Source organism: Eulemur rufifrons, chromosome 2 (assembly GCF_041146395.1).
Source record: "Eulemur rufifrons isolate Redbay chromosome 2, OSU_ERuf_1, whole genome shotgun sequence".
NCBI lineage: Eukaryota > Metazoa > Chordata > Mammalia > Primates > Lemuridae > Eulemur > Eulemur rufifrons.
Genome location: NC_090984.1, coordinates 41823815 through 41847143, shown reverse-complemented (window position 1 = coordinate 41847143; position 23329 = coordinate 41823815). Strand labels below are relative to the sequence as shown.

Below are 23329 nucleotides of genomic sequence, written 5' to 3'. Positions count from 1 at the left end.
TGCATAAAGAAAAATTCTAAGTTCATTAATTTGTCTAAGATTACACAGTAAGTGGAAAGTGTTCAAACTCAGGTCCTTACAATTCTTTTATCTTTTTCTCTACATATCAAAGAGACATAAAATATTCCAGATAAATAATAGTACACTTGCTTCTCTAACAATGGACCATGCCTAGCAACCACTACTATCGATAAATACATTCTTACTGCTCAGTTACCAAAAAGGCTTTTTGCTCTTCCCTAGATATCCAGAATTGCCTGACCTTTTTCAGAGGACATGTACCATTCTCCTTAGCTGTAGGGAATCTTGCCATTTTTTTAGCTGCATCAAAGTCACCTACGGAACTTGTTAAAAATACAGATTGCTTGGTCCCACCCAAGACTTTACAATAAATTAGAATCTTCATGGATAAAATAATTTGGTAATATCTAGCAAAATTTCAAATATAATATACCCTTTGATTGAACATTCCCTATTTTACCCTATAAGTATACTTACAAAAGTGTGCCAAAAATATATGTAGGATATTCACTGCTGCATTATTTATAGCAGCAAAAACTGAAAATAATCATACCATCCAACAAACTCAAGTCTCTCTATACTGGTTTTTTTTTTCCCCCATTTCACTAATGACCACCTTCCATTATTTTGTTTTCTATTGCTGTAATTTTTGTTCTCCTTATTGGTTCATTACATAAATTCATTTAAATTCTTCAATGGTGGTTATTTGGGCTTAAATGGTTACTGGGTTGTACCAACTCATCTTATGAAAATAGTCTCAAGAGCCCAATGTTGACCTATGAAAAAATCTTACAACCAAGAAGACAAAACACAGATTAACAAACATTTTCCAGGAAAACATCCATTCTCTTTATTCATTTTAGTCACCTAATTAAAATCCTAACTCCTTATGACACATTCAGAATTAAAAATTTATGGAATGGGTCCTTAATTAAGCTAGACATTTCCTATATCACATATCCATTAAAACCATCTGCAAGTTAAATAAGGCATTCAAAATATTTAATTTTAATGTTTTCAGTAAAAAGATTTTCTTTTTTATAGATAAAATAACATATATACTAAATTTTAAAATTAAATAGAAAAATGAAGTCACCTTGTTACCCTTGACTATTCCACCTCATTCCCAGGGAGCAATCATTCAACAGTTACCTATGAACACTTCCAGAAATGTTCAGTATATAAAAGTATATTTTTTATAAATCTTTTTTTAACATAAATGGGATCATGCTATACAGAACTCTGAAACTTCTTTTCACTTATCAATATATCTTGAAAAATTTTTCCTGTCAGCAAAGAAGAAATTGCCTCATTCTTCTAATAGTTGTATAGTATTTCATTTTGTGGCTTTGCCATAATTAATTTGGGTTGCTTCCAGTCTTTCACTAATGCAAATAATGCTTCAATGACCATCTAGGCATACATAGTATGCATGTGTGTCCAATTATACCCATACGATATATTCTAAGACATTATTCTAATGATAATATGCTGAATAAGTGATTAAAATTAATTGCCACTGCAAACTGCCTTCCAAAAAAATTATATACCCCATATGTATAAAAGTACTTGTTCTACACTTCCTCACTAACCCTGATCATTATCAAATATTTTAATCTTTCTGACCCAACAAAACCTACATCTCCCTGTTGTTTTAATTTGTGTTTTTATTAGAAGGCAAGTCAAGCATTTCTTCATATATTTATCAGCCATTTATATTTCTTTCTCTGCAAACTGACTATTCATATTGTTGGTCCATTTGTTTTTCTACAAGTTTCTACACAAAAACAAACATCTGTTGCCCACCACCACCATCCCCAAGATACATAAAATTCCTGTCATTCGGATATAAGGCCACACTCCAGTAAGAAAACCAGCAAGGGGACAGCATTTGAATAAGAAGTTCTTCTTTCCACATGACTGAAAACACACTTTACTGACAGGATTCAGTCATTCCAACCGCCAAAAGTCCACTCAAGAGTGCTGAATGAGCAAAATAAATAAATGAAAAAGAAACTAAACAGTATGAAAAAAAATCTTACAGCAAAAAATTAAACCAAGTTAATGATGAGTGAAGCAATGTTGGAAATAATCTAAAAATGACTCTGTATGTGGTAACCAAAGAGACTGTTCCTTGTAGAAACAACCCATATCAGGAAATGCAAAATTAACAGAACACTTAAAAGTAGCAGTATAAAAAAGCAAAGCTGAGAGTGGTATGTTGAGTAAAACATAAGACAAAGCTTAAATACAAACATATAAAAACAAAAATCTATGGCCAGAAAAAGAAAATTTAAGAAAATATTACAAGTATTTATGATTAAATGGTAAAAGAGAAAATAATTTTTAATTTCTTCCTAACCCTCAAAAAGCAAATGATCTGAAAGACTTTCTTTAATAAAAATAAAAACTTTAGATTTAAACTTTGAAAAGAAAATTTTAATACTAGTCAAAAACTCATCAATTTTGATAATTTACTAACATAATAGATGGAGCTGTAACAAACTTCTAAGTATTAAGCTAAACAGAAACAGATACTTGCAATCCAAACTAAGCCTATTTCTATTCTCTGAAAAAAGAAGAAAAACATGTTCATTTGTTTACTGATGCCAGTAACATCTGAAAGGAAAATGAAACCTTGAAAAGCAAAATATGCAATAATTAATTTGCTCTAATTAACCATTACAAAACAAGCTCTATCTCCAGCTTGCCTGCATCCTCATTAAAAGGTCAGTCTAAAAGTAGAAACCAAAAATCCTCTCTCTTACAAATAACTATTTTATATGTCAATGCTAATAAACCACTCAAAATATTAATTATCAAAAACTTCTAAAGGAAACCACAGTAATAATATAAAAATAAGCCTCGTGGACTGGCCAACACATGTAAAAACCTAGAGTCATCTTTTGGGCCCAAATTTTTTTCTCAAAAGCTTGGGGTATATAACAATTTGCCTCATAAAGAATAATGAAGTAAAATACTACTTTTTAAAATGACTACTTCTGTAATCCCAGCACTTTGGGAGCCCAAGGCAGGAGGATCGCTTGAGGCCAGGCGTTCAAGACCAACCTGGGCAACTTAGTGAGACTCTGCCTCTACAAAAAATAAAAAATTTTTTTTTAAAAATTAGCTGGACGTCATGGTGCACCCCCGTAGTCCTAGCTACTTGGGAGGCTGAGCCAGGAATACCACTCGAGCCCAGGAGTCAGAGGTTGCAGTGAGCTGTGATCATACCACTGCACTAGAGTCTGGGCAATAGAGTGAGACTGTGTTTCAAAAAAAAATAAAATTACTACTTCTAAAGAAATAAGGCAAACATTTTTTGGACATTAAATTATAGATAGAGAAAATACTTTAAGTGATTCAATAATTTGTTTCTTAATTTGTTCTTAACACATTTTAACATATGAAAGAGTTTTAAGTAGTATATATTATATAATACATGGCAATATTAATAGGTAATATTTATGACAACTTTGAATTGTTTTGTAACTACTAGAAACTTCCAGAAAACCATTTAACCTAAATGTTGCTATTTTGAGAAAGATGGTCATAACTGTGTTCACAAAAAGTTTACTTAAATGATTAAACTATTAAATTGTAATTAAACTTCTAATACCTGCAATATGGTGGAAAGAGTACATTCCTGAAAACCTAGAAGTGTTAACACTGACTTTAACAATGAGCAAACCATAATCTTTCTATAGATGTTTCCTTCAATAGCCAAATGAAAGATTTTGACTAGATCACTTCTGAGACCCCTTTGAACTTTTAAGCTTTTAATCATTCTGTGCTACTCTACCATGTCATCTTTAATATAAATCAAACATCAATAAATGTGTGGGTCTGTTTCTGGTGTTTATTTTGGTGTATTTGTCTTTAAGCTAACACTACACTATCCTAACAACTACAACTTTGTAAAGTCTTGAGTTGGTAGAAGTCTTCTTACTTTATTGTTCTTCAAGATTTCCTTATCTATTCTTGACCCTATTTCCATAAAATTTTAGCATTATTCTGTCAAATCCTACAAAATCCTCTTAAAATTCTAATTGGCAATGCATCAAAGGTATAAATTAGCTTGGAAATAGTTAATATCTTTACAGTAGTGTATCTTCCAGTCCATGAACATTGTATTTATCTCCTTTTAAGTCTCCCCTATTAATTTTTCCCATAAAACTCTTACACATGCATCATTAGGTTTATTGCTAAGTCCTTGATATTTTCTGATGGTATGAAAAATGACATCAGAGTTCCAGTTCAAAATAAGACAAAGCAACCACAATAAATGATGTCTCTCATACTTAATGCAGTCATAAAACATGGACAGAATGCATTGAATAGCTATTTGAGGACTATTAATAAAAATGGTATCAGGTGAACTAGGAAAGAACAGAGTTTGAAGCCCACTCTACCAGCAGAGAGTTTCCCATTTTCACTCTTCTGATGTCTACCAACCTGGACTCAAGTCAGAATGAAACCAAGAAGCAAAAAAAGAGAGCTCCAGGGGAACCAATTTACTTTTGGCTCAAGGAGTGGGAAAGAGACTCACTCGATGTTCAAAAAAAGGGAGAAAAATTCTCTATCTTTTTTTTCTTCTTTTCTTCATTTTCCCACAACCCAGGCCCCAAATAATCCCACAGCTCTACTCTTGCGAGCTATGATCCCAAGAGAGTGAGGTGAATCTACATTACTTTTTTCTTTCCCTATAGCTACTTGGCATTGAACACAGGTAACGATTACAGGAAGTGTAGAGCAATGTAACTAAAGTCTCAACTTTCCAGCCAGAGAACCACAAAGAGGAGTCTCAGGAAACCAGAAAGTACCAGGGAAATCACAGAAGGAAAGAACCCAGAGAAGCGACCCAATAAACTGGTTTGTAAACTACTGGGCTTATCCCCATAACGCATACCCATGGATCTTACCTTAAACACAGAGCAAAGACCTTGACAACCAACTACAGGAGAAGCACTACTCCCCGGGTCCCATACTAGACACTAGGTGGCGCACACACAGGATACAGTATATACAACTAGTACCACAACCATTTTGAAAACAAAACTTATGTTGAAACTACAACCCATAGAAATAGGCTGGTCAAAACTTTGTTCGACCTGAACCCAACCACATCTATTCCTGCTAAAACAAAAATATCAACATTCACCATAGGATTTACATAATACCCAGAATCACATAACATAATAAAAAATAAATTTCCAAGATACAATACAAATTACCAAGCATATGAAGAACTAAGAAAATCTCAGTCTGCAAGGGAAAAGACAATCAAGACACAGACATTGAAATTATCTGACAAAGATGTGAAGAGGACTAATAGAAAAATACTCAAAGTCTAACTGAGCAGTCTCAAATCAATTAGAAAAAGAAGAGCAAAACAAATCCAAAGCATGTAAAAGGCAGGAAATAATAGATACAAGAGCAGAAATCAATGAAATTGACAAGTAAAAAACAACAGAGAATATGAATGAATGAATGAATGAAATCAAAACCTGGTTCTTTGAAAAAGATCAATGTAACATATAAACCTCTAGCAAGACAAAGAGAAAAGACACAAATTACTAATACCAAGAATAAAGGAAGAGTATCAGTACTAACCCTACAGACATTAAAAAGATAATGAAATGTCATAAACAAGTCTGAGCACATACATCTATAAAAATGAAATGGATGAAAGAAACTAATTCCCCTAAAACCAGAAACTATAAAAACATACCCAAAATAAAATATATTACTAGAATAGTACTTTAGCTATTAAAGAAATCAAATGCATAGTTAAAAACCTTCTGAAAAAGAAAACTCCAGGCCCAGATGGTTTTACTGGCAAACTCTACTTAAGATTTAAAGAAGATGCCGGGTGCAGTGGCTCACGCCCGTAATCCTAGCACTTTGGGAGGCCAAGGTGGGTGGATCACTCAAGGTCAAGAGTTCGAGACCAGCCTGAGCAAGAGCGAGACCCCGTCTCTACTAAAAATAGAAAGAAATTATCTGGCCAACTAAAATATATACAGAAAAAATTAGCCGGGCATGGTGGCGCGTGCCTGTAGTCCCAGCTACCCGGGAGGCTGAGGCCGTAGAATTGCTTGAGCCCAGGAGTTTGAGGTTGCTGTGAGCTAGGCTGATGCCATGGCACTCACTGTAGCCCAGGCAACACAGTGAGACTCTGTCTCAAAAAAAAAAAAAAAAAAAAAAAAAAAAAAAAAACAGATTTAAAGAAGAAATTATACCAATTCCATATACTCCTGACAGAAAATGGAAGAGGATGAAATATTTCCAAACTCATTTTATGGAACTAGCATTACAACGTTATCAAAATCAAAACCAAAACAAAAACTAGTACAAGGGAAAACTATGTAGATTAATCTTCTTAATGAATCTAGATGCAAAAATTCTCAATAAAATATTAGCAAATCAAATCCAGCCACAAATAAAAATAATAATATACCACAACAAAGTAGGGCTTAAGCCAGTAATATAAGCCTGATTCAATTTTCAAAACTCAATCACTGTAATCCACATATTAATAATCTAAAGAAAAAACATGACCATATCAATGGATGCAAAAAAACCCGACAATATTCAAGATCTCTTTATGATAAAAAACTTTTAGCAAATAAGGAATAGAAGGGAACTTTCTCAACCTTATAAAGGATATCTACAAAAAAAAAACCTACAAAACCTAGTGTTGCCAATAACAAGGGATAAAAAGGAATGCACATAGATCAGAAAGGAAGAAATCAAAATGTCCAATTTGTTAACTAGCATGAATGGTCTACATTGGAAATTCCAAAGAACTTCCAAAAAATAAAATAATTCCTAGAGTTAAGAAGGTTATAGGATACAAAATCAACACACAAAATCATAGTATTTCTATATACTGGCCATGAAAAATTGGAAAATAAAATTTTTAAAAATATACCATTTTAACATAGCTCCAAAAAATTAAATACTTTGGTATATCTAATAAAACATGTATGGAATCTATATATATAAAACATTGATGACAAAAAATCAAAGAGGATCTAAATAAATATAGAGACATATCATGTTCGTAATTGGAAACCTCAATATTGTAAAGATGTAAATTCTCCTCAAGTTGATCTACAGATTTAACAGAAAGACAATCAAATTCCCAGCAGGATTTTTGTTATATTAATAGATATAGACAAACTGATCCCAAAATTTAAATGGAAAAGTAAAGGAACCAGAATAGCTAAAACAATTGTGAAAAAGAAAAGAAAGTTGAAGGAATTATACTACCCAATTATAAAACTTTCTATGTTCTGAATCTTTCTTAAAAAGAGAAAAAATATTTTAAAAAACTTATTATAAAGTAAGTTACCAAGAAAGTGGCATTGTGGCAAAGGGATAGACACATAGATCAGTGGAACACAGACTCCAGAAATAGACCTACACAAACACAGCCAATTGATATTTGACAAAGGTGCAAAGGCAATTCAATGGAAAAACTGGAGAAATGACAGCTTTTCACCAAATGGTGCTGGAACAACTGGACATTCATACACTAAAAAAAAAAAAAAAAGAAAGAAAGAAAAGAAAAACCTCAATCTAACCTTATGCCTTATACAAAAAATTATTTCAAAATGAACCACAGGGTCTAAACCTAAACAAAACAAAAAATCATCATAAAATATATAAAAACATCTTAGTATCAAAGAGCTAAATCAAAAAAGTGAGGAATTAGTGGGCCAACGACTAGGAGAAAACGAGAACACAGGGCTGTGCTCAGCAGTGAAAGCCACTTTGTCCTGAGAGTAGCTGCTAATCTAAAAGAGACAGAGGGTAGCTGGGCGCAATGTCTCATGCCTGTAATCCCAGCACTTTGGGGGGCTTGCTTAAGACCAGGAGTTAAAGACCAGCCTGGGCAGCATATCAAGACTCTGTCTCTACAAAAAAATTTTAAAAATTAGCTGGGCGTGGTGGCAGTACCTGTAGTCCCAGCTACTCAGGAGGCTGAGGCAGGAAGATCCCGTGAGCCCAGGGGTTCAAGACTACAGTGAGTTATGACTGTACCACTGCACTTCAGCCCAAGAAGCAGACTGAGACCCTGTCTCTAAAAAAATTTAAAAATAAAAAAATAAAAAAACAAAAGAGACAGGGTAAACCTGAGCTGCATTTTGATGGTCTCTCTAGGAGAACAAAACTGAAAGCACAGGTCTGCCAAAAGATAGAATTCTGATAAACCACCCCACACTTTAAACTAAAATCTTGAAGATTAATCCATGTAATATAAGACACTCTGAGGGGTAAGGAACCTGTGGCCTTCTGATTTCAAGACTGTTCTCTTTTAAGCAACAAAGGAGGCAAAAAAAAGCTTCATCTTTATCTTCTGCACCCCTTTTAATAAAAGGCTTTGTGCTGTAAGATTTGGATTCAGTCAAAAGGCCGCACTTACGGACCTAGAAGGCCACAAGGAGCCTAGGACACAGGTTCCCCAACCCCTTATGGTTTGAAAATCTCAAGCCTTGAGCTTGGATTAATGTCATCCCAAACCAGTAAAATCCTGAGGCATGCGATTTAAGTAAATTAAAATTTCCTTTTGTGTAAGATACCATCATCTTGAGCCTTAAGTCATCCTAAAAGTAATTTTCTGAATACACATAGTCAACAATATCTAGTCACACAAGGAAATAAGACCTCATGAAAGAACCAGTATAACTACCAAAACTAAGAATTTAAGGATGGATTTCACAGAAAATTAGACATGGCTGAAGAGAGGATTAGCAAAGGGATTAGAAAAAAACATTCAGAATGCTGCACAAAAGGATAAGAAGACAGAAAATACAGAAGAGGCCAGGCACAGTGGCTCAGACCTGTAATTCTAGCACTCTGGGAGGCCAAGGCAGGAGGACTGCTTGAGCCCAGAAGTTCAAAAACAAACTGAGCAACACAGCAGGACGCTATCTCTACAAAATATTTTACAAATTAGCCAGGTGGGGTGGTACATGACTGTAATTCCAGCAACTCAGCAGGTTGAGGCAGGAGGATTGTCTGAGCCAGGAGTGTGAGGTTGCAGTAAGCTATGATGACACCACTGCACTCTAGCCCAGGCAACACAGCAAGACTTTGACTCAAAAAAAAAAAAAAAAGAAAGAAAAAGAAAAAGGAAAAGACAGAATAAATGGTTTTGGGCATAGAAATAAAGTCAGAAAATCTAAAATATATTTATTAATATTTACTATATTAGTCTTATGAGGTCAATTGGGGTAGAAGCAATATTTGAAGAGATGACAGCTGAATTTTTTTCAGAATTGATGACAGACAACAATTTACAGATTTGAAAATCTCGAAAGTCCCAAACTGGATTTTTTTTTAAATGCATAGACTCAACATAGCAAAACTTCAGGAAGACAAAGAAAAAAATCTCAAAAGCAGCTAGAGAAAAAATATAACTTTCCAAGAACCAACAGTTAAATTGGCAGCTGACTTCTCAACAGAACAGTAAAGGCCAGAAGACAAGAGGACTGGTATCTTCAAAGTGCTGAAAGGAAAATACTGCCATTTTCTACCTAGCAAAACTGTCTTTCAAGAATGAAACAAAATAAAGGCATTTTTAGACAAATAAAAGACAACATTACAACATCAATAGATCCACACCAAAGAATTCTAATGGAGGTTCTCCAGGAAGAAAGAAAATGATCTCAAATGGAAAGTGAGAGAAGCAGAAGAAACAAAGAGCAAAGTCATAGTAAACATGTAGGTAAATCTAAATAAGCATTGACTGTGTAAAATAATAATACTGTCTTACAGGGTTTATAAAAATAAATAGACTTATCACATAAGGATGTAAAAAAAACAATAAAGAAGATGCTTGTATTGTCTAGAAGAAATATAAAACCTCATAAGACTTTGGTATGGTAAGTAAAATGGTAAATTAGGAATGCATATTGCAATTTCAAGGGTAGCCATCAGAAGAATAGAAACAGAGTGTATAATTTTAGGACTATAAGAGGGAAAATGGAATGAAAAAGAATATTGATTTCAAAAGAAACAAGAAAGGAGCAAAAAGGGAACAAAGAACAAAGAGGACAAATAGAAAGCACACAGTAGGATGGATTTAAACACAAACACGACAGTAATTACATTAAGTATACATGAACTATAAGTTCTAGTTGACACAAAAATTGTCAGGCTGAATTTTTAAAAATCTGACTACATTATACATTCATGCACTGTCTACAATGTACCACATACACAATGGTGTATTATGATTATGATACTGTATTTTTACTAACTTTTTCTATGTTTAAATACGTTAATATACACAAATACTTACTACCACCGTGTTCTAAGTGCCTACAGTATTCAGTACAGTAACATACGGCACAAGTTTTTAGCCCAGAAGCAATAGGCTATATACCATCTAGGTTTGTGTAAGTACACTCCATGATGTTCACACAAGAAAATCGCCTAAACAACGCATTTCTCAAAATGTATCCCAGTTGTTAAGCAACACAAGACTGTGTTTAAAACAGAGATCTGAAACATAACTATCCAGAAAAGTTGAAAGGAAGAAGATGAAGAAACATAAACTGCACAAATCCTATCCAAAAGAAAGCTGATAAAGATATATTGATGCTAGATAAGGTAGATTACAGAAAGCATTGCAAGAAATTTTTTTAAAAAGAGTGATTACTTCTTAATGATAAATAGGTCAATTCACCAGGAAAATAGAATTTTAAATTTGTAAGCACAAATAAATAAAATAAAAATTAACAAACTACAAGAAGACAGTGATAAATCCATAGTCATAGTAGAAATCAACACATATCTCAGTAACTTAGAATGAATGAGCAGACAGAAAAGCGGTAAGTTTTAGAAGATTTAAACAATATGATTAACAAACTTGACGAAAAGACATATGTAGAACACTATACTTAACAATTGCATTTGGAATTCTCAGTTTGCTCTAAAAAAAAAAACAACAACTGCAGAGGACATATTTTCTTTAAGCACAATGGAACATTTATAAAAACTGACCAACTGAAATTTCAATAAACTTAAAAAGATTAGAATTATATACTGTATTTTGTTTGGACACAATACAGCAATGCTAGAAATTAGTAAGCAGAATTATAACTTTAAAAGTCCCATATATTTAAAAATTTAGAAATATATTTCTAAATTACTTAAGGATTCATGACTTAAAAAACAGCTTTGTAGAATGCAGATAATGTAGGTCTTGGAGGAAAACTTACATTTTTTTTTCCTTTTTTAGAGGCATGACAAATACAAAAACCAAATTTTCTTAAATACATATAATAGGAAGAAAGACTGAAATGAGCTGAGCATTTATGTCAATAAGTTAGGGAAAAAAATAGCAAAATCAATCAAAATAATATAGAAGAAAGGAAATAAGAATAAAGGTTATTAAAATAGAAAATATATAATAGAGAAAACTAGTAAAGCTAAAAGTGGTTCTTTAAAAAGATAATAAAGTTGACAAACCTCTGAGAAGAAAAAAAGAGAAGGCACAAATAACCAATGACACCAATGAGAAAAGAAGCAATACAGATGCTACAGACTTTAAAAAGATATTAAGATGTTGCGGTGAACTTTATACTAATAACTTTGGAAATCTACATAAAACAGAATAAATTTTTAGAAAAATAACTACCCAAAACTCATTCAAGAAAAAAAAAAGTACAGGTAAACATCCTAAAATCAATAATAACATAAGCTTCCTCCATGAAGCCTCAGTTCAATTTACCAAAATGGTAAGTGGGGTTCTCTCTCTCTGCATTATGCCATGATAAATGATTTTATCTTTCTTCTGCATTTTTCAAATTATCTACAAGGGCATATGTTACTTTTTAAATTTTAAACAGGGAAATAAGGACAGGAATGTTGGGTTCCAGTCTTAATGCTGCCACAGTTATAGCTATGTGTCCTTCATTAAATCATTTAATTTCTCAAGAGTATCAGTTTTCTCATCTATAAAATAAAGGAGTAATAGACTAGATTTAAGTTGTAAACAGATTTCAGTTCGTGTACCAATTTAACACACAAGATAAATATTAATCCTACCACTTAAAAAATTGCCTTGTTTTCTATATATCAACCATATACAGATGACACTATTAAATACTGCCAAAAATAAAGCCTACAATTCAATTCTTTTAAAGCCAAAATCATCACTGTGGTAGATGATCCCCAATTTAGCTAATTTACACCTAATAACAACATACACCATATCCTTTTGTACAACGATGCACTTTAGGAGCTAGTTTACCTTGGAAGGTATGCACAATGCCTAGGCACTCATATTTTTTGAATTAAGGACAACCAGAAAGTTATACTGATCAAAATTCTTCTGGGAATTGGAAACTTTCAGTTTTACTTTCTATATTTCAACACTGTTTGAATCATAAGTTTTTTACAATGTAGATATGTTAATTTTAAAACAATAAAATCTGAATTCTTTATGGTTTTTGCTTTTAATGGCCAAATTGGACTTTTGATTATATCTATATAAAATCTGTCCAGCATAAAATTATCATGGCCATGTTTGAACAGTCCATTTGCCTATATATTAGCATATTCTTAAAATTACTTTAAGACAACCTTGCTTCTATTCAAGAGTACTCCTTCGGCTGAGTTCGAATTACCACCAAGCAGGGCAGCCACATCAATCATATGTCTTTGTTAGTTTCCTCAATTTTCAATTCCAGGCCCAGCTCAGCTGATTGTTAAAACATGTTATGGACTGAATTGTGTTCCCCCAAAATTCACAAGTTGAAACTCTAACCCCAATGTGACTGTATTTGGAGATAAGACCTCAAGAGGTAATTAAGGTTTAATGAGGTCATAAGGTTATGGCCTAATCTAATAAGACTAGTGTCCCCATAAGAAGAAGAGACACCAAGAGTGCATGCACACAGAGGAAAGGCCGTATGAGGACACAGCAAGAGGGCAACACACAAGCCAAGGAGAACATCCTCAAGAAAAACCAAATCTGCTGACACCCTTGCTCTTGGACTTCCAACTTCCAGAACTGTGAGAAAATAAATTTCTGTTTTTTTGGTTTTTTTTAAAGACAGAGTCTCACTCTGTTACCCCAGCTAGAGTGCTGTGGCATCACCCTAGCTCACAGCAACCTCCAACTCCTGGGCTCAAGCAATCCTTCTGCCTCAGCCTCCCAAGTAGCTGGGACTACAGGCATGCACCACCATGCCTGGCTCATTTTTTCTATATATGTTTTTAGTTGTTCAGCTAATTTCTTTCTATTTTTAGTAGAAACGGGGGTCTCGCTCTTGCTCAGGCTGATCTTGAACTCCTGAGCTCAAGCAATCCTCTTGCCTCAGCCTCCCAGAGTAAATTTCTGTTGTTTAAGCCACCCAGTCTGTGTATTTTGTTATAGCAGCCCTACCAGAGTGATACAACATATAATTCTTAAACTCTTAAAATACAGAATCTCTACACTCCAGGTATGTCAAGTTAATTTCCAATTTGTTATATATTGAAGTCTTTCAAAAACATAATTGAGGAAAATTTGAGAACTGCCTGATAGGTATAAAGTCTATAATTTCCTCTTGATACATTAATATACATCCTTGGATTAATCCCAAAAGCAGAGCTTTACACCTGGACTGTATTATATCAGCTCTCTCTGCCCCTTCCTATAAAATGGATTTGTCTAAATGTGACTTAATGCCACTGCTATATCAAAAAGTTTTATAAAAATAGCCTATGAAAAGATCACAATGTTTACTGTAAGAATGTTGTGTATTACACTAAGCGTCCTTTCCATTTACTAACTTATCGAGTACTTTTTTGTACCAGGTTCTATTCCAGGTGCTACAGAAATAACAATAAAGGGCATTGAAGGCACTTGAGTTTTTATTCTGAGTTAAAAAAAAAAAAAAGGTCTTTTGAAAGTTTTGTACAAGGACTAACAAGATTTGATTTATATTTTAACAGGATCATTCTAACTACTAAGTTGAGAATAAACTGGAGGAGGACAGACTAGACAAAAAAGGCAGGAGGACCATTTAAGATCCTATTGCCATATCCAGGAAAGAAATGATGGTGTCTTGGACCAGGGTGATAGCAACAGAGAAGGTGAGAAGTAGTCAGATTCTGGATGCATGTTGAAGGTGTAGCCAACAGAATTTGCTATTAAATATGCAATATAAATGGAATAGAAAAGACAAATTACAAGGGAACTAAAAATATGAAGTTGCCATTTACTGATTTAGGGAAGGCTGAAGGAGGAAAATGTTATGAGGCTGGGGACTCTGTTATAGTTATTAGACATTCAAGAAGGGGATGTCAAAGAAATAGTTGTATATGCAAATCTGGAAGAGCTAAATGAAGAATTTCAGTAGAGCAGAAAAAGCAATTTTACAAGAGAGAAAGGGGAAACTGCTGAGCCACGCCCTTGAGTAGTAAGGAGGGATGGGAATCCTAGAGTATAAATGAGAGTTCCTCACAACTTCACACTACTGGCATTTGGGCTGGATAATTCTTCATCCTGGAGGGCTGCTCTGTGCATTACAGGATGATTATCAAAATCTCTGGCCACTCCTCACTAGATGTGAGTACCAAACATTCACCTCCAGTTACAGCAATCAAAAATGTCTCCAGTGCTCGCTTCGGCAGCACATATACTAAAATTGGAACGATACAGAGAAGATTAGCATGGCCCCTGCGCAAAGATGACACGCAAATTTGTGAAGCGTTCCATATTTAAAAAAAAAAAAAAAATGTCTCCAGAAATTGCCAAATGTCCCCTGGGGGAAAAAAATCGTCCCAAGTTTAGAACAGCCAGTATAAATGGAGAAAGTGGCCTTTCCTGGAAACACTAACCATTCATCCACATAAAAGGAATGATGGAAGATGTTATGTGTAGGGTATGTGATAATAATTTAATTACCTCCTCCTGACTAGATCCTCTTAAGTATAGATACAGTCAAGGCCAGAGATGATGTGAAGAAGTTGCTTGCACAAAACCAAAGTCATTTATTCCTAAGAAAACATCTGGCATTTTGCTTTTGAACTATAGCTACTATATGAGCCACATGTATCTATGAACTGAGTCTAAGCCTAAATTTTTATGACTTTTTTGCATCTGTCGATGACCACTTGCAAAGTGCACTTATGGTCTCCAATTTCCTAGGTTTCTCCTAAAATCACAGGAGGAAAATATCACTGATTTAGTGTAAATCAATGGATTTCTCCTAAAATCATAGGAGGAAAACCACAATTTAGTATGAATTAAAAGTTATTACTCCCCAAGAGGGCACAATTTTTAGAAGTAGTGAAGGAAATACTGGGCTGGGTGCTGTGGCTCACACCTGTAACCCTAGCACTCTGGGAGGCCGAGGCAGGAGGATCGCTCAAGGTCAGGTGTTCGAGACCAGCCTGAGCAAGAGCAAGACCCCCGTTTCTACTAAAAATAGAAAGAAATTATCTGGACAACTAAAAATATATATAGAAAAAATTAGCCGGGCATGGTGGCACATGCCTGTAGTCTCAGCTACTTGGGAGAGGCTGAGGCAGAAGGATTGCTTGAGCCCAGGAGTTGGAGGTTGCTGTGAGCTAGGCTGATGCCACGGCACTCTAGCCTGGGCAACAGAGCCAGACTCTGTTTCAAAAAAAAGAAAAAAAGAAATAGTGAAGAAAATAGACCTAAAGGGACTTATTTCCAATGATAATCCATTTATGTGGGTATTATTTATACCCTTAAAATATCACCCCACCAAATTACCATGTACAATGTTTAGAGGAGCCTGGCTCTATTCAGCTGACCCCTTTTTGCCTACTGACTTCTCCATCTGAGCGATATAAGATAACCATCACTTCTTTTAAGTGTTTAAGATTGGAGGTGGGGAGCATTAAAAAAGCCCTCAGCAATCATGAAATGGTAAGGTACAGGTAATTGGTTTCACAATATCTACATCAAGTCCTAGGGTTACATGAGTTATCTTTAAGAGAGAGAAAATATAACCAAATCACCTGTATAAGTTGTATCTATTCCCTCAATAATAGGGCCTATTTTCTTACATCATGGATTGATGTTCTACAGCACTAATAATGCAAAAGCATTCTACAAACTCAAAAAAAGATTGAAACCCTAAAATTTCTACTAAAATATCTGGCTTCCAAACTTGTTTTAAAAAATAATTGACAAGCTAGAAAAGCCTTACTAAATCCAAATTGCAGATATTCTCTATTATTATCCCCTTTTAAATAGTGCTTTGCTTTCTATCATAGAGGAAATTAAATTGGTCAGGCATGACTTGTTTTTCCACTATGCCAACGTGGTTGTTACCCAACATCCTGTGCTCTTTTTGATAATTAAATATTGAGATTCTGATTTGCTCTAAAAAGTTCCTAAGATCCAAGTTAAGATAATCTGAAAATTTTCTAAAGTAATCTTTTAAATACCCCAAATCCTAAGAACAGAAAGTAAAGGAGTAAAGATATCGGAGGGAGGGGGGCTGCCTAAGGTCAACCTGAACGCCATCACATCGGCTCTATCTGCCACCCCATAGTGTACTATGACAGTCCCAGGCAACGATTACCTGCCAGCTGCTGAAGACACAATCATAAACAAGAGCCAAGTTCTCAGTAGTGAGCCCAAAGAAGACTCACTCCTAGACCCAAAACTTCACAAATGCTCTGAATGGCCTATTTACTTAGCCAGAAAGGGGCTCAGGCTCCCTGACTGTGAAGACTGATCAACAGTCTTATAAATACAAGTGGATAGGCAATATACAACAAAGACTCCAGACCTGTAACTTCAATACACTTTATGTTTATCTTCAAACACTTTATGTTTCTGGCCCATTTTCTCTTTTGGTCCCTGGAAATCTCTAGAGAAGTCCATATAATTTTCAATCAAGTTCTAAATACTTAAAGAGATCTTTAAGAACTTCATTTTACAGATGAAAGACCTAAAAATGTTTAAGTGATTTAGTCAAGATTACACAAGTAGCTGGCGTCTGTCCCCCCATTTTTTGGTTAGGCATTATTCAGAACCCTACCAGAGTTTATGGGTAGTTGCTAGGAGTCTTCTCACCATAGCAGGAAAGCTAATTAATAATCAACACAGGAACATAAGTAAGAACTTATATAACCTCACATTCACATACAGGCTAACACTAAGCACAAGCCCACAAACTTTGAAATGTATCAATTTAAATAAACAAGAAGGTACACTCCAAGAACAGTCCAACTTCTCTTGGAAAACAAGTCCATTCTAAATTCTTGACTTGTCTTCCCTTTACTCTCAGCATAGTTGTCAATAGGTGTATGAGTTGTTACATGTAGTCATAACCAGCCAGTACAGAAGTATTTTTCTGTCCAACTCCCTAATTCTTCTGGCCAAAAGCGATCTCGTTTTCTTTCTGAACTCCCATAAGAATTGAAGTGCCTGGTAGTACCACACAGCTGGCCTGCTGTGGTTAGATACATGTCTTACTTTCCTATTAGATTACCAGGTTCCTAAACTTCTTTAATAAACTCCCTGAAATCAAGACTAGGTCTTTTTGTTCTGTTTTTTTTGTTGTTGTTGTTTAATCCCCACAAAGCCTAGCACACCTATGTGTTCAACAAACATTTGCTAAATTTATAAACAGGTTGATCATTTCAAAGTTTGGTGTTGCCATAATTCTAGGACTGAAATGTTATAATACAGTACAGTTAAAACATATTCATTCTCAACGTGGACAAACAAATCTAAAAAAAAAATCCCATATCTAAATGCCAAAAAAGAGGTCATATAACATTAACTTTTAATTTTTAAATGGACAGTTTTTCATTATCAATTTTTAATGGTTCTTTAATAAAAAACAAAATCAATAACAAAAATGAAAAAATGTCAGAATACCAGATATATTTTCCTAAAAAGCTATGGGTAACATTTGCAAATTATATTTTTGAACACTCTAAGGGTGTCTGCTATTTAATAAAGAAGTCCTGTGGTTAAAAAAAAATCACTTTTGTGAAGAGAATATTCACTCAATAATTTATCCTTTGTGTTACGCCATTCCTTGGCTTCTGTTCTTGCCTTTCCAAATGTCAATCTTCTGTGAAACCTTTTATTTTCCTAACTGCATGAGATCTCTTCCATCTGCCTTATGTTACAATTATGTACATCATTTTTAATCTCTGCCAATATATTATAAATTCCATAAGAATGGAAATGACTTACAAATTTTTGTAAACTTTGATCAATGTGTTGAATTCATGTCAAATTGGAATAACATCAACTGCCCATAAACATCTGAAAACGTAGTCTGCATGCCTTATGGCCAAATGGTGAAAATTTTTAATTAAGAATCATCATGTGCCATCATTATTTTAATTAATATTTTAATATTTACAGAGAAGTAAAAAACAGCTAAGGACTACTTTTCAGAAAAATAAACAACATATATGAGAAATTTATAATATCTGTTGCATAAAGCCTCAAAACATTCACTTATCTAAAAGTAGTTAGAAATGTCTTAAATAGCAAACTAAAGTATAATAAAGCTCACACATGGTAGAAGATCATCTCCTTGGACTACCCAGGATCTGACTTATTGCAGGATAACTTCCAGAACTTATATCTTACATTGAAAAGAACAAAATGATCAAAAGGCGATGTTTTAAAACATGACATATAGAACTATATTTACAAAATCACAATTGACTGTTTAAAAAAACAGCTGTTAACCACCAAAACACAAGTGAAAACCATCATAGCTTACATGTTACCACTAAAACTACATACATCAACTGAGACTGTCCATTACAAACTACACCATCATGTCAATATAGCACAAACTGGAACATTGTGACATCAGGCAGTCATTCACAGCCAATCACACCACCCACCATGCACAGCGAAATACACAAGACACCATTTTTCAATTACAATGTCATAAACTCAAAATCCTTTTAGAACAATACCATTCTTCAAAATTTATCAGTTTATATTATTGGAAAGTCGATTAGCAATGTAAAAAATTTTAAAAAAACAAAATTTACCAGTTTATAGACTCTGAAATAATCTATCCTATTTTTAAAAGGTTCTCAAGTTATCATGAAATACACCATCAGCTAAGAACCATTGGCTAGCTATAAGACAGTCTTTCCTTCTAAACCAACTATGTCCAGAAGGCCTCCCCCACTCACCCACCCACATATACACACACTCTTCAGAGCATGCACTCTGAGAAGGAAACATACTACCAAGAAAGGCCCGCCAGATGAGAAGTCACAAGACCTTCATTCCAATCCTGTCTTTTTTTCCCTTTTTAGTCATCTAACCTAGCTTGTTCATTTGATTGCTCTAAAAATCAAGTGGCATGCTCTATGAAGCAGAGCTTTGCTTTTTAGTTTTATTTTTACTACACAAATATAGGCATTCAGGTATTTGTTAGGTGATTCCACAGTGCTTGCAAACAGCTTGTTCTCACTTATTTTTAAGCAAATCTGTTTTTTATATAGCCCAAAAGGTCATTTCTAGTTCATGGCAAAATTATAACTGGATCACTGCATTCAAAACTAAGGTATTAAAATGAGATGGTGTACAAAATGAGTTTGTATTTGCATTTGCCAGAAGGCCAAAATAACTGTCACAGACAGGCATCCTACAGCAGGTAAATTTTGAGCTGAATTTGGGAAGATGAAAAGCAAGGACTCTGTTGTTACAACATAAAAATATAGCCTAACCTAAGAAGATCAGTATGTAACAGAGGGGCCAAGGTAAGGGAGTACATTTAATCAAATATAAAGTCAAAGACAGCAGGAGAATATTTGACCAGTTCAAATTTCCTAATAAAGCTATTAGGAACAACTACATATTATTAAGCCAAGAGTGATATGGTAAAATGGTATTTGAAGAAAATTATCCTGGCAGCTGTGTGGAGGATGAACTGAAGTGATCAAAGATGAGTGTCAGGAAATCTAGTTTGAAAGCTTTTATATTAAGTAATACAAATAAGATTCTAAAATAAGGTGGTGACTAAGGACATGAAAAGGGGTAAATCTGATAGATACTGCAGGGAGTCAGCTAGACTTAGTGACAGGTTGAATTAGAGAGGTGGAAAAAGATCTGAATCACACCTGCACAGCACTAACAGTTCTTACACTGGCTTTTCCAGACTGCATCCGAACCTGCCTAGCTCTGTATACCAGCTTCGCAGTGAAACAACACTCCACTTTAGATAGAAGCAATAAACTACCACCACCATTATAGTGGGAAGATACTCCACAACCAAAGGATCCAGATCTGTTTCTTGATGGAGGAAGCCTGTTCTTCTAACCCTGGGGAACTTCCTCCCTATCTACACAAGTGGGGAACAGAAAAATTTCTTCTCTCTATTCCCCAAAGATTCTCCACACACTTTGAAATCCAAGCTCAATTCCATACAGATCAAGTCACGTGTACACAGAACACAGATGGCACCGTTGATAGTGATAGGTGTAACAATATAAGTCAGGCAAATTGTTTTTAAAGGGTTCATTCTAAACTGGAGAAAAGCCAAGTTGGTTACATTTAAAAATTAAAATGGCCAAAAAGCAATCTTGTGGAGTTATTTTTAATATATCACAAAACATTAAAAAATAGATAAATTCTGTTCCAGAATGCACTGCTACATAATGATTCTGCAGTTTTGCTGAAGCTTTTTTATTTTCTGCAGTTTTAAAAACATGCTGTTGGAAAGCAGACATCAGATCAAAGCGCTCTCCCTTGTCCAAAAAGCATACCACTATGCATTTTCCAATTTTATCAAGCAGAATGTTTATCAACAACAAAGTGTATTTAATAGAGGTCTGGTTGCCTACAGTTCCTTCTAATAAGGACCATTTAGAAATTTAATTTTAAAAACAGAACTCATGTTACCCTATGGGGTCTGCCTATGAGTAAAAGAAGCTCTAGGGCTTCAACATCCCATTCTCAAAAAGAACTAATGAGTCCAATCTCCTTGAGAAACATGTCTATGTCACCTAGAATTTAAGGACGTTCTAAAATGTTATATTTACATACACTTCCTCACACAAACAAGAAAATTTTCCCATTGCCTTAAAAAAAAAAAAAAACAGCCTACCTTACAAACAGATTAAAATATTACCTAGAATGCTTACTAAACTGCGACCTCCTGATAAATAAGATAGCTCGCCAGGCCACTGTTACTCCGACCTTTCAATTCTAAGTCTTTCGGGAGCTGAGGATGAATTTTTCTATTTTCTTGCTGGAATTAAGATCCCGCATATCAGGAGATACACAGGGTCAGGTTTAAAGCCACAGACTCCAGTAGCTCCTCGCTGCCCTAGCACAACGGGCAGGGGGAGCCAAGGCGCAGCATCGCCTCCACGCTCCGAGACGAAGACCAAATCTCTTCGCCTCCACGCCGAGAGCAGGTGCAAAACCGACGCTCTGGGCTTTCAGCAGCTGCAACCACCTTCCTCCACCGCAGACCCAAACGCAGCCAGGAGGTACCTTCCAGTCCTGTCACCCCGGGCCCGTTTGCTGAGGGTGAGCAGTGCGGTGGATTCCTAATCCTTTCCCCTGACAGGTAATTTCCTACACTAGCCGCAGGACGCGGAGTCCTGTGGCCTCCAAAAGAAACTAGACCCCAAGGCTGCAAAGGGGCCGCGGGTGGGGCCCACCAACATCTCACAGCCTCCCGGGGAGGCGTGGGCCCCGGACAGGAGGTCCCTGCCCCGATGTCTGGACCGCGGTCTCTCCCTCCTCGGGCTCCCAGACGCCGCTCACCGTGAAGGGGACATCCCCGACGCTGCCCACGGAGTAGCAGTTGTCTCCAGGGTTGACAGCCCCGGTGAGGACCTGATGCAGATGCATCTCCGGAGCCGGGCTAGACAGAGGAATGCGCGAGAGGGGCGACGAGCCCCGCGCCCGGCCCTCCTCCAGCCGCGAGAGCCGCTTTCCTCTCCGCCTCCCTCAGCAACCCGCCCCGCGGCGGCTCTGGCTTAACGCCTCGCTCCCCTCTCGCCTTCCCCCCGCCTCATCCCTGCTATGGGAGATCCTTGACCGCTGCCGCTGCCGCTGCCGCCGCCGCCCGGATCGCCGCTCAGCTGCGGAAATGCCCGGATGCTCCCACTGCCTGCTGCACCGGCGCACAAATGCGGGAGGGAGGAGGGCAAGGGTGAGTGTGAGGCGGGGGAGGGCGCCTGGGGGAGCGCGCGAGCCGGGCGCGTGCTGGGAGGGACGCTCCGCCTGAGGGAGAAGGGCGGAGCGCGCGCGCCCACCGTCGGGGAGCGACAGTCGAGTGGTAGGGTAAAGCCCTCCTCCCGCGGCTAAGCGCTTAGCTCAGGCCTCCCCACCCCGCGTTTGCGCGTGCGCGCGCAGTGGTTTCCAGGGCAATTGAGCGCGCCGCGCCGACCCTCCGTCCTGGGATTGCGCGCGCAGACGTGCGGGAGTTCCCTTGGAGCCCCTGGGGCCGCGGCCGCTGGGGGCGGGGTGGAGTAGAGAGGAGGTCGCGCGGGGTCTCGCAGCCGTCAGATGCCGGGGCCGCGCGCCTGTTTTGCTGTGTGTTTTAATCTAGTCCAGAGTACAGTGTATAATGGTCAGTGCATTTGACCTCAGGAGGAGGACACTAGGCACCGGGAAATTCCACCTCAGGAAATCTTAGAGCCTTTCAGTCTTTTTAAAAGTTCAGTGCATAAGATATTTTATTTTACATAAACAATAAAAGCATCTTGCGACTTATCAGAGAAGCTGTACTCTCCTGACAGCAAATTATTTTGCTCCCACCTTATGTCACGGTTATTCTAGACAGCAAAAGGTCCCCCCAGAGGCAAGTGACTCTGGACTCTTTTTTTTTTTTTTTTTTTCCATAGGTGATGTCATGGATTCACAGAATCGCCTGATTTTCCAGACTGTCTAGCTGCTAAACTTTGAGTGGTTAGTAGAGAGATCAGATCCCTGCTCCAGGTCATTCATGGATTTTTTTAGCCTGTACAATGCATAAGTCACGGGGCGAGAAAAAGGGATACCAAGACACAACTATCTGTAAAACCAGGCGGAACGCCAGAAGTGTTAGAATTGAATATGAAAGTCTGTGCGCCACAAAAGAGGAAGAATAGTGTTGACTAAGGGAACGGGTAAAGTGTTATGGAGACATAACCTGACATAAACGCCGGGTAGAATTTTGACAGACTGAGATGGATAAGAAACACGGCATTCAAAAACAGTGGACAGGATGTGTTAGAAGAACAAAGATTAATGTTTGACGGTGGGGAAGGGAAATAACAGCTAGCAAGAGATAAAAGTATCCAAGTGGTCTTTATTTCCTTGGCCTGCCAGAATATGGAG

The 23329-nt window shown here is 36.5% G+C and overlaps 1 protein-coding gene and 1 non-coding gene across 10 annotated transcripts in view; one reads left to right on the top strand and one right to left on the bottom strand.

Moving 5' to 3' along the window:
* The window catches only part of DMXL2 (Dmx like 2), a 143159-nt gene extending 121060 nt beyond the window's left edge, over positions 1-22099 (bottom strand). For all 9 annotated transcript variants that reach the window (XR_011231639.1, XR_011231638.1, XM_069459866.1 and 6 more), the window contains exon 1: positions 21770-22099. Coding sequence is in view for 7 of the 9 variants with exons in the window: in XM_069459866.1 (XP_069315967.1) it covers positions 21770-21856 (87 nt within the window). In the remaining 2 variants the exon portion in view is untranslated. The remainder of the gene's footprint in view (positions 1-21769) is intronic.
* Positions 14643-14749, top strand: LOC138380995 (U6 spliceosomal RNA). The gene has a single exon (XR_011232952.1). It is a non-coding gene; the product is annotated as a U6 spliceosomal RNA (small nuclear RNA).
* Positions 22100-23329: the final 1230 nt, after the last annotated feature.